The sequence below is a fragment of the Pongo abelii genome, chromosome 9 (genome assembly GCF_028885655.2).
Source record: "Pongo abelii isolate AG06213 chromosome 9, NHGRI_mPonAbe1-v2.0_pri, whole genome shotgun sequence".
NCBI lineage: Eukaryota > Metazoa > Chordata > Mammalia > Primates > Hominidae > Pongo > Pongo abelii.
In genome coordinates this window covers 117,800,935-117,812,993 of record NC_071994.2, presented here as the reverse complement: position 1 = coordinate 117,812,993, position 12,059 = coordinate 117,800,935, and the positions used below count along the sequence as shown (strand labels likewise).

The 12,059-nt window shown below is 42.1% G+C and overlaps 2 protein-coding genes across 3 annotated transcripts in view; one reads left to right on the top strand and one right to left on the bottom strand.

Annotated features, from left to right (window-relative positions):
* Nucleotides 1-12,059, top strand: part of NXPE4 (neurexophilin and PC-esterase domain family member 4) — a 94,041-nt gene that overhangs the window by 39,086 nt on the left and 42,896 nt on the right. The gene's annotated exons all lie outside the window — the stretch shown is intronic.
* Nucleotides 1-12,059, bottom strand: part of LOC100453368 (uncharacterized) — a 126,528-nt gene that overhangs the window by 97,165 nt on the left and 17,304 nt on the right. Inside the window, exons 6-10 of the mRNA XM_054525501.1 lie at nt 10,767-10,976; nt 8,240-8,323; nt 5,940-6,044; nt 4,543-4,689; nt 1,246-1,455 (exon numbers count right to left, since the gene is read on the bottom strand). Coding sequence (XP_054381476.1) covers nt 1,246-1,455; nt 4,543-4,689; nt 5,940-6,044; nt 8,240-8,323; nt 10,767-10,976 — 756 coding nt within the window. The remainder of the gene's footprint in view (nt 1-1,245; nt 1,456-4,542; nt 4,690-5,939; nt 6,045-8,239; nt 8,324-10,766; nt 10,977-12,059) is intronic.

Sequence of the window (12,059 nt, the reverse complement as noted above, 5' to 3'; positions counted from 1 at the left end):
AGGTAACAGTCATTACCTACGAGGCAATACTTATTATCCACCAGGTAACAGTTGTTACCTACGAGGCAATACTGAATATCCATCAGGTAACAGTCCTTACCTATGAGGCAATACTCAGTATCCACCAGGTAACAGTCCTTATCTACGAGGCAATACTCAGTATCCACCAAGTAACAGTCGTTACCTACGAGGCAATACTTATTATCCACCAGGTAACAGTCGTTACCTACGAGGCAGTACTTATTATCCACCAGGTAACAGTCGTTACCTACGAGGCAATGCTTAGTATCCACCAGGTAACAGTCATTAACTATGAGGCAATCCTTATTATCCACCAGGTAACAGGTGTTACCTAAGAGGCAATACTTATTATCCACCAGGTAACAGTTGTTACCTACAAGACAAGACTGAGTATCCACCAGGTAACATGCCTTACCTACGAGGCAATACTCAGTATTCACAAGGTAACGGTTGTTACCTATGAGGCAATACTTAGTACCCACCAGGTAACGGTCGTTACTTGCAAGGCAATACTTATTAACTACCAGCTAACGGTCGTTACCTATGAGGCAATACTTATTATCCACCAGGTAACGGTCGTTACCTAGGAGGCAATACTAAGTATCCACCAGGTAACAGTCATTACCTAGGAGGAAATACTTATTATCCACCAGGTAACAGTCATTACCTACGAGGCAATACTCATTATCCACCAGGTAATAGGAGTCATCTATGAGACGAGGCAATACTTATTATCCACCAAGTTATAGGAGTTACCTATGAGATGAGGCAATACTTATTATCCACCAGGTAATAGGAGTTACCTAGGAGAGCAGGCAATACTTATTATGCACCATGTAATAGGAGTTACCTATGTGACGAGGCAATACTTATTATCCACCAGGTAATAGGAGTTACCTATGAGATGAGGCAATACTTATTATCCACCATGTAAAAGGAGTTACCTAGGAGATGAGGCAATACTTATTATCCACCTGGTAATAGCAGTTACTAGCAGACGAGGCAATCTTATTATCCACCACGTAATAGGAGTTACCTAAGAGACGAGGCAATACTTAATATCCACCAGGCAGTAGGAGTTACCTATGAGATGAGGCAATACTTAATATCCACGAGGTAGTAGGAGTTACCTGTGAGACAAGGCAATACTTATTATCCACCAGGTAATAGGAGTTACCTATGAGACGAGGCAATACTTATTATCCACCAGGTAGCAGTGGTTACACAAGAGGCAATACTCATTAAACACTGGGTAACACTGGTAACCCACGAGGCAATACTTATTATCCACCGGGTAACAGTGGTCACCCACAAGGCAATATTTATTATCCACCAGGTAACAGTCGTTACCTACAAGGCAAAACTCAGTATCCAGCAGGTAACAGTCATTACCTAAGAGGCAATACTGAGTATCCACCAGGTAACAGTCGTTACCTGTGAGGCAATAATCAGTATCCACCAGGTAACAGTCCTTACCTAGGAGGCAGCACTTATTTTCCACCAGGTAACAGTCGTTACCTATGAGGCAGTACTTATTATCCACCAGGTAACAGTCATTACCTACGAGGCAATACTTATTATCCACCAGGTAACACTCGTTACCTATGAGACAATAGTTATTATCCACCAGGTAACAGTCATTACCTACGAGGCAATAGTTATTATCCACCAGGTAACAGTCATTACCTACGAGGCAATACTTATTATCCACCAGGTAACAGTTGTTACCTAAGAGGCAATACTTATTATCCACCAGGTAACTGTTGTTACCTACAAGACAAGACTGAGCATCCACCAGGTAACAGTCCTTACCTACGAGGCAATACTCAGTATCCACCAGGTAACGGTTGTTACCTATGAGGCAATACTTAGTACCCACCAGGTAACGGTCGTTATTTACAAGGCAATACTTATTACCTACCAGCTAACGGTCGTTACCTATGAGGCAATACCTATTATCCACCAGGTAACGGTAGTTACCTAGGAGGCAATACTAAGTATCCACCAGGTAACAGTCGTTACCTAGGAGGAAATACTTATTATCCACCAGGTAACAGTGATTACCTATGAGGCAATACTCATTATCCACCAGGTAATAGGAGTCATCTATGAGACGAGGCAATACTTATTATCCACCAAGTTATAGGAGTTACCTAGGAGATGAGGCAATACTTATTATCCACCAGGTAATAGAAGTTACCTAGGAGAGCAGGCAATACTTATTATGCACCATGTAATAGGAGTTACCTATGAGACGAGGCAATACTTATTATCCACCAGGTAATAGGAGTTACCTATGAGACGAGGCAATACTTATTATCCACCAGGTAATAGGAGTTACCTATGAGAGGAGGCAATACTTATTATCCACCATGTAAAAGGAGTTACCTAGGAGATGAGGCAATACTTATTATCCACCTGGTAATAGCAGTTACTAGGAGACAAGGCAATCTTATTTTCCGCCAGGTAATAGGAGTTACCTAAGAGACGAGGAAATACTTAATATCCACCAGGTAGTAGGAGTTACCTATGAGATGAGGCAATACTTAATATCCACCAGGTAGTAGGAGTTACCTATGAGACAAGGCAATTCTTATTATCCAACAGGTAATATGAGTTACCTATGAGACGAGGCAATACTTATTATCCACCAGGTAACAGTGGTTACACAAGAGGCAATACTTATTACCCACTGGGTAACAGTGGTCACCCACAAGGCAATACTTATTATCCACCAGGTAACACTCGTTACCTACAAGGCAATACTCAGTATCCAGCAGGTAACAGTCATTACCTAAGAGGCAATACTGAGTATCCACCAGGTAACAGTCGTTACCTATGAGGCAATACTCAGTATCCACCAGGTAACAGTCCTTACGAAGGAGGCAGTACTTATTTTCCACCAGGTAACAGTCGTTACCTACGAGGCAGTACTTATTATCCACCAGGTAACAGTCATTACCTATGAGGCAATACTTATTATCCACCAGGTAACACTCTTTACCTATGAGGCAATAGTTATTATCCACCACGTAACAGTCATTACCACCGAGGCAATAGTTATTATCCACCAGGTAACAGTTGTTACCTACGAGGCAATACTGAATATCCACCAGGTAACAGTCCTTACCTATGAGGCAATACTCAGTATCCACCAGGTAACAGTCCTTATCTACGAGGCAATACTCAGTATACACCAGGTAACAGTCGTTACCTACGAGGCAATACTTAGTATCCACCAGGTAACAGTCATTGCCTATGATGCAATACTTATTATCCACCAGGTAACAGTTGTTACCTAAGAGGCAATACTTATTATCCACCAGGTAACAGTCCTTACCTACAAGACAAGACTGAGTATCCATCAGGTAACAGTCCTTACCTACGAGGCAATACTTATTATCCACCAGGTAACAGTTGTTACCTACAAGACAAGACTGAGTATCCACCAGGTAACAGTCCTTACCTACGAGGCAATACTTATTATCCACCAGGTAAGAGTTGTTACCTACAAGACAAGACTGAGTATCCACCAGGTAACAGTCCTTACCTACGAGGCAATACTCAGTATCCACCAGGTAACGGTTGTTACCAATGAGGCAATACTTAGTACCCACCAGGTAACGGTCGTTACTTACAAGGCAATACTTATTACCTACCAGCTAACGGTCGTTACCTAGGAGGCAATACTTATAATCCACCAGGTAACGGTCGTTACCTAGGAGGCAATACTAAGTATCCACCAGGTAACAGTCGTTACCTAGGAGGAAATACTTATTATCCACCAGGTAACAGTCATTACCTACGAGGCAATACTCATTATCCACCAGGTAATAGGAGTCATCTATGAGACGAGGCAATACTTATTATCCACCAAGTTATAGGGGTTACCTATGAGATGAGGCAATACTTATTATCCACCAGGTAATAGAAGTTACCTAGGAGAGCAGGCAATACTTATTATCCACAAGGTAATAGGAGTTACCTATGAGACGAGGCAATACTTATTATCCACCAGGTAACAGGAGTTACCTATGAGACGAGGCAATGCTTATTATCCACCAGGCAATAGGAGTTACCTATGAGATGAGGCAATACTTATTATCCACCAGGTAACAGAAGTTACCTATGAGACGAGGCAATACTTATTATCCACCAGGTAATAGGAGCTACCCATGAGATGAGGCAATACTTATTATCCACCATGTAAAAGGAGATACCTAGGAGATGAGGCAATTCTTATTATCCACCTGGTAATAGCAGTTACTAGGAGACGAGGCAATCTTATTATCCGCCAGGTAATAGGAGTTACCTAAGAGATGAGGCAACACTTAATATCCACCAGGCAGTAGGAGTTACCTATGAGATGAGGCAATACTTAATATCCACCAGGTAGTAGGGGTTACCTATGAGACAAGGCAATACTTATTATCCACCAGGTAATAGGAGTTACCTATGAGACGAGGCAAGACTTATTATCCACCAGGTAACAGTGGTTACACAAGAGGCAATACTTTTTACCCACTGGGTAACAGTGGTTACCCACGAGGCAATACTTATTATCAACTGGGTAACAGTGGTCACCCACAAGGCAATACTTATTATCCACCAGGTAACAGTCGTTACCTACAAGGCAATACTCACTATCCAGCGGGTAACAGTCATTACCTAAGAGGCAATACTGAGTATCCACCAGGTAACAGTCGTTACCTATGAGGCAATACTCAGTATTCACCAGGTAACAGTCCTTACCTAGGAGGCAGTACTTATTTTCCACCAGGTAACAGTCGTTACCTACGAGGCAGTACTTATTATCCACCCGGTAACAGTCATTACCTATGAGGCAATACTTATTATCCACCAGGTAACAGTCATTACCTACGAGGCAATAGTTATGATCCACCAGGTAACAGTCATTACCTACGAGGCAATAGTTATTATCCACCAGGTAACAGTCATTACCTACGAGGCAATACTTATTATCCACCAGGTAACAGTTGTTACCTAAGAGGCAATACTTATTATCCACCAGGTAACAGTTGTTACCTACAAGACAAGACTGAGTATCCACCAGGTAACAGTCCTTACCTACGAGGCAATACTCAGTATCCACCAGGTAACGGTTGTTACCTATGAGGCAATACTAAGTACCCACCAGGTTACGGTCATTACTTACAAGGCAATACTTATTACCTACCAGCTAACGGTCGTTACCTATGAGGCAATTCTTATTATCCACCAGGTAACGGTCGTTACCTAGGAGGCAATACTAAGTATCCACCAGGTAACAGTCGTTACCTAGGAGGAAATACTTATTATCCACCAGGTAACAGTCATTACCTACGAGGCAATACTCATTATCCACCAGGTAATAGGAGTCATCTAGGAGACGAGGCAATACTTATTATCCACCAAGTTATAGGAGTTACCTATGAGATGAGGCAATACTTATTATCCACCAGGTAATAGAAGTTACATAGGAGAGCAGGCAATACTTATTATGCACCATGTAATAGGAGTTACCTATGAGACGACGCAGTACTTATTATCCACCAGGTAATAGGAGTTACCTATGAGATGAGGCAATACTTATTATCCACCATGTAAAAGGAGTTACCTAGGAGATGAGGCAATACTTATTATCCACCTGGTAATAGCAGTTACTAGGAGACGAGGTAATCTTATTATCCACCAGGTAATAGGAGTTACCTAAGAGACGAGGCAATACTTAATATCCACCAGGTAGTAGGAGTTCCCTATGAGATGAGGCAATACTTAATATCCACCAGGTAGTAGGAGTTACCTATGAGACAGGGCAATACTTATTATCCACCAGGTAATAGGAGTTACCTATCAGACGAGGCAATAGTTATTATCCACCAGGTAACAGTGGTTACACAAGAGGCAATACTTATTACCCACTGGGTAACAGTGGTTACCCACGAGGCAATACTTATTATCCACCGGGTAACAGTGGTCACCTACAAGGCAATACTTATTATCCACCAGGTAACAGTCGTTACCTACAAGGCAATAATCAGTATCCAGCAGGTAACAGTCATTACCTAAGAGGCAATACTGAGTATCCACCAGGTAACAGTCGTTACCTATGAGGCAATACTCAGTATCCACCAGGTAACAGTCCTTACGTAGGAGGCAGTACTTATTTTCCACCAGGGAACAGTCGTTACCTACGAGGCAGTACTTATTATCCACCAGGTAACAGTCATTACCTATGAGGCAATACTTATTATCCACCAGGTAACACTCTTTACCTATGAGGCAATAGTTATTATCCACCACGTAACAGTCATTACCACCGAGGAAAGAGTTATTATCCACCAAGTAACAGTTGTTACCTACGTGGCAATACTGAATATCCACCAGGTAACAGTCCTTACCTATGAGGCAATACTCAGTATCCACCAGGTAACAGTCCTTATCTACGAGGCAATACTCAGTATCCACCAGGTAACAGTCGTTACCTACGAGGCAATACTTAGTATCCACCAGGTAACAGTCATTGCCTATGATGCAATACTTATTATCCACCAGGTAACAGTTGTTACCTAAGAGGCAATACTTATTATCCACCAGGTAACAGTTGTTACCTACAAGACAAGACTGAGTATCCACCAGGTAACAGTCCTTACCTACGAGGCAATACTCAGTATCCACCAGGTAACGGTTGTTACCTATGAGGCAATACTTAGTACCCACCAGGTAACGGTCGCTACTTACAAGGCAATACTTATTACCTACCAGCTAACGGTCGTTACCTATGAGGCAATACTTATTATCCAAAAGGTAACGGTCGTTACCTAGGAGGCAATACTAAGTATCCACCAGGTAACAGTCGTTACCTAGGAGGAAATACTTATGTTCCACCAGGTAACAGTCATTACCTACGAGGCAATACTCATTATCCACCAGGTAATAGGAGTCATCTATGAGACGAGGCAATACTTATTATCCACCAAGTTATAGGAGTTACCTATGAGATGAGGCAATACTTATTATCCACCAGGTAATAGAAGTTACCTAGGAGAGCAGGTAATACTTATTATGCACCATGTAATAGGAGATACCTATGAGACGAGGCAATACTTATTATCCACCAGGTAATAGGAGTTACCTATGAGATGAGGCAATACCTATTATCCACCAGGTAAAAGGAGTTACCTAGGAGATGAGGCAATACTTATTATCCACCTGGAAATAGCAGTTACTAGGAGACGAGGCAATCTTATTATCCACCAGGTAATAGGAGTTACCTAAGAGACGAGGCAATACTTAATATCCACCGGGTAGTAGGAGTTACCTATGAGATGAGGCAATACTTAATATCCACCAGGTAGTAGGAGTTACCTATGAGACAAGGCAATACTTATTAACCTCCATGTAATAGCAGTTAAATATGAGACGAGGCAATACTTATTATCCACCAGGTAACAGTGGTTACACAAGAGGCAATACTTATTACCCACTGGGTAACAGTGGTTACCCACGAGGCAATACTTATTATCCACCGGGTAACAGTGGTCACCCACAAGGCAATACTTATTATCCACCAGTTAACAGTCGTTAAGTACAAGGCAATACTCAGTATTCAGCAGGTAACAGTCATTACCTAAGAGGCAATACTGAGTATCCACCAGGTAACAGTCGTTACCTATGAGGCAATAATCAGTATCCACCAGGTAACAGTCGTTACCTACGAGGCAGTACTTATTTTCCACCAGGTAACAGTCGTTACCTACGAGGCAGTACTTATTATCCACCAGGTAACAGTCATTACCTATGAGGCAATACTTATTATCCACCACGTAACACCCATTACCTACGAGGCAATAGTTATTATCCACCAGGTAACAGTCATTACCTACGAGGCAATAGTGATTATCCACCAGGTAACAGTCATTACCTACGAGGCAATACTTATTATCCACCAGGTAACAGTTGTTACCTACGAGGCAATACTGAATATCCACCAGGTAACAGTCCTTACCTATGAGGCAATACTCAGTATCCACCAGGTAACAGTCCTTATCTACGAGGCAATACTCAGTATCCAACAGGTAACAGTCGTTACCTACGAGGCAATACTGAATATCCACCAGGTAACAGTTGTTACCCACGAGGCAGTACTTATTATCCACCAGGTAACAGTCGTTACCTACGAGGCAATACTTAGTATCCACCAGGTAACAGTCATTACCTATGAGGCAGTACTTATTCTCCACCGGGTAACAGTTGTTACCTAAGAGGCAATACTTATTATCCACCAGGTAACAGTTGTTACCTACAAGACAAGACTGAGTATCCACCAGGTAACAGTCCTTACCTACGAGGCAATACTCAGTATCCACCAGGTAACGGTTGTTACCTATGAGGCAATACTTAGTACCCACCATGTAACGGTCGTTACTTACAAGGCAATACTTATTACCTACCAGCTAACGGTCGTTACCTATGAGGCAATACTTATTATCCACCAGGTAACGGTCGTTACCTAGGAGGCAATACTAAGTATCCACCAGGTAACAGTCGTTACCTAGGAGGAAATACTTATTATCCACCACGTAACAGTCATTACCTACGAGGCAATACTCATTATCCACCAGGTAATAGGAGTCATCTATGAGACGAGGCAATACTTATTATCCACCAAGTTATAGGAGTTACCTATGAGATGAGGCAATACTTATTATCCACCAGGTAATAGAAGTTACCTACGAGAGCAGGCAATACTTATGATGCACCATGTAATAGGAGTTACCTATGAGACGAGGCAATACTTATTATCCACCAGGTAATAGGAGTTACCTATGAGATGAGGCAATACTTATTATCCACCATGTAAAAGGAGTTACCTAGGAGATGAGGCAATATTTATTATCCACCTGGTAATAGCAGTTAGTAGGACACGAGGCAATCTTATTATCCGCCAGGTAATAGGAGTTACCTAAGAGACGAGGCAATACTTAATATCCACCAGGTAGTAGGAGTTACCTATGAGATGAGGCAATACTTAATATCCACCAGGTAGTAGGAGTTACCTATGAGACGAGGCAATACTTATTATCCACCAGGTAACAGTGGTTACACAAGAGGCAATACTTATTATCCACTGGGTAACAGTGGTTACCCACGAGGCAATACTTATTATCAACCGGGTAACAGTGGTCACCCAGAAGGCAATACTTATTATCCACCAGGTAACAGTCGTTACCTACAAGGCAATACTCAGTATCCAGCAGGTAACAGTCATTACCTAAGAGGCAATACTGAGTATCCACCAGGTAACAGTCGTTACCTATGAGGCAATACTCAGTATCCACCAGGTAACAGTCGTTACCAAGGAGGCATTACTTATTTTCCACCAGGTAACAGTCGTTACCTACGAGGCAGTACTTATTATCCACCAGGTAACAGTCATTACCTACGAGGCAATACTTATTATCCACCAGGTAACACTCGTTACCTACGAGGCAATAGTTATTATCCACCAGGTAACAGTCATTACCTACGAGGCAATAGTTATTATCCACCAGGTAACAGTCATTACCTACGAGGCAATACTGAGTATCCACCAGGTAACAGTTGTTACCTACGAGGCAATACTGAATATCCACCAGGTAACAGTCCTTACCAATGAGGCAATACTCAGTATCCACCAGGTAACAGTCCTTATCTACGAGGCAATACTCAGTATCCACCAGGTAACAGTCGTTACCTATGAGGCAATACTGAATATCCACCAGGTAACAGTTGTTACCTACGAGGCAGTACTTATTATCCACCAGGTAACAGTCGTTACCTACGAGGCAATACTTAGTATCCACCAGGTAACAGTCATTACCTATAAGGCAATACTTATTAACCACCAGGTAACAGTTGTTACCTAAGAGGCAATACTTATTATCCACCAGGTAACAGTTGTTACCTACAAGACAAGACTGAGTATCCACCAGGTAACAGTCCTTACCTACGAGGCAATACTCAGTATCCACCAGGTAACGGTTGTTACCTATGAGGCAATACTTAGTACCCACCACGTAACGGTCGTTACTTACAAGGCAATACTTATTACCTACCAGCTAACGGTCGTTACCTATGAGGCAATACTTATTATCCACCAGGTAACGGTCGTTACCTAGGAGGCAATACTAAGTATCCACCAGGTAACTCTCGTTACCTAGGAGGAAATACTTATTGCAAACCAGGTAACACTCATTACCTACGAGGCAATACTCATTATCCACCAGGTAATAGGAGTCATCTAGGAGACGAGGCAATACTTATTATCCACCAAGTTATAGGAGTTACCTATGAGATGAGGCAATACTTATTATCCACCAGGTTATACGAGTTACCTAGGAGAGCAGGCAATACTTATTATGCACCATCTAATAAGAGTTACCTATGAGACGAGGCAATACTTATTATCCACCAGGTAATAGGAGTTACCTAGAAGATGAGGCAATACTTATTATCCACCTGGTAATAGCAGTTACTAGGAGACGAGGCAGCCTTATTATCCACCAGGTAATAGGAGTTACCTAAGAGACGAGGCAATACTTAATATCCACCAGGTAGTAGGAGTTACCTATGAGACAAGGCAATACTTATTATCCTCCAGGTAATAGGAGTTACCTATGAGACGAGGCAATACTTATTATCCACCAGGTAACAGTGGTTACACAAGAGGCAATACTTATTACCCACTGGGTAACAGTGGTTACCCACGAGGCAATACATATTATCCACCGGGTAACAGTGGTCACCCACAAGGCAATACTTATTATCCACCAGGTAACTGTCGTTACCTACAAGGCAATACTCAGTATCCAGAAGGTAACAGTCATTACGTAAGAGGCAATAATTAGTATCCACCAGGTAACAGTCGTTACCTACGAGGCAGGACTTATTTTCCACCAGGTAACAGTCGTTACCTACGAGGCAGTACTTATTATCCACCAGGTAACAGTCATTACCTACGAGGCAATACTTATTATCCACCAGGTAACACTCGTGACCTACGAGGCAATAGTTATTATCCACCAGGTAACAGTCATTACCTACGGGGCAATACTTATTATCCACCAGGTAACAGTCATTACCTACGAGGCAATACTTATTATCCACCAGGTAACAGTTGTTACCTACGAGGCAATACTGAATATCCACCAGGTAACAGTCCTTACCTATGAGGCAATACTCAGTATCCACCAGGTAACAGTCCTTATCTACGAGGCAATACTCAGTATCCACCAAGTAACAGTCGTTACCTACGAGGCAACACTTATTATCCACCAGGTAACAGTTTTTACCTACGAGGCAGTACTTATTATCCACCAGGTAACAGTCGTTACCTACGAGGCAATGCTTAGTATCCACCAGCTAACAGTCATTACCTATGAGGCAATACTTATTATCCACCAGGTAACAGGAGTTACCTAAGAGGCAATACTTATTATCCACCAGGTAACAGTTGTTACCTACAAGACAAGACTGAGTATCCACCAGGTAACATTCCTTACCTACGAGGCAATACTCAGTATTCACCAGGTAACGGTTGTTACCTATGAGGCAATACTTAGTACCCACCAGGTATCGGTCGTTAGTTACAAGGCAATACTTACTACCTACCAGCTAACGGTCGTTACCTATGAGGCAATACTTATTATCCACCAGGTAACGGTCGTTACCTAGGAGGCAATACTAAGTATCCACCAGGTAACAGTCGTTACCTAGGAGGAAATACTTATTATCCACCAGGTAACAGTCATTACCTACGAGGCAATATTCATTATCCACCAGGTAATAGGAGTCATCTATGAGACGAGGCAATACTTATTATCCACCAAGTTATAGGAGTTACCTATGAGATGAGGCAATACTTATTATCCACCAGGTAATAGGAGTTACCTAGGAGAGCAGGCAATACTTATTATGCACCATGTAATAGGAGTTACCTATGTGACGAGGCAATACTTATTATCCACCAGGTAATAGGAGTTACCTATGAGATGAGG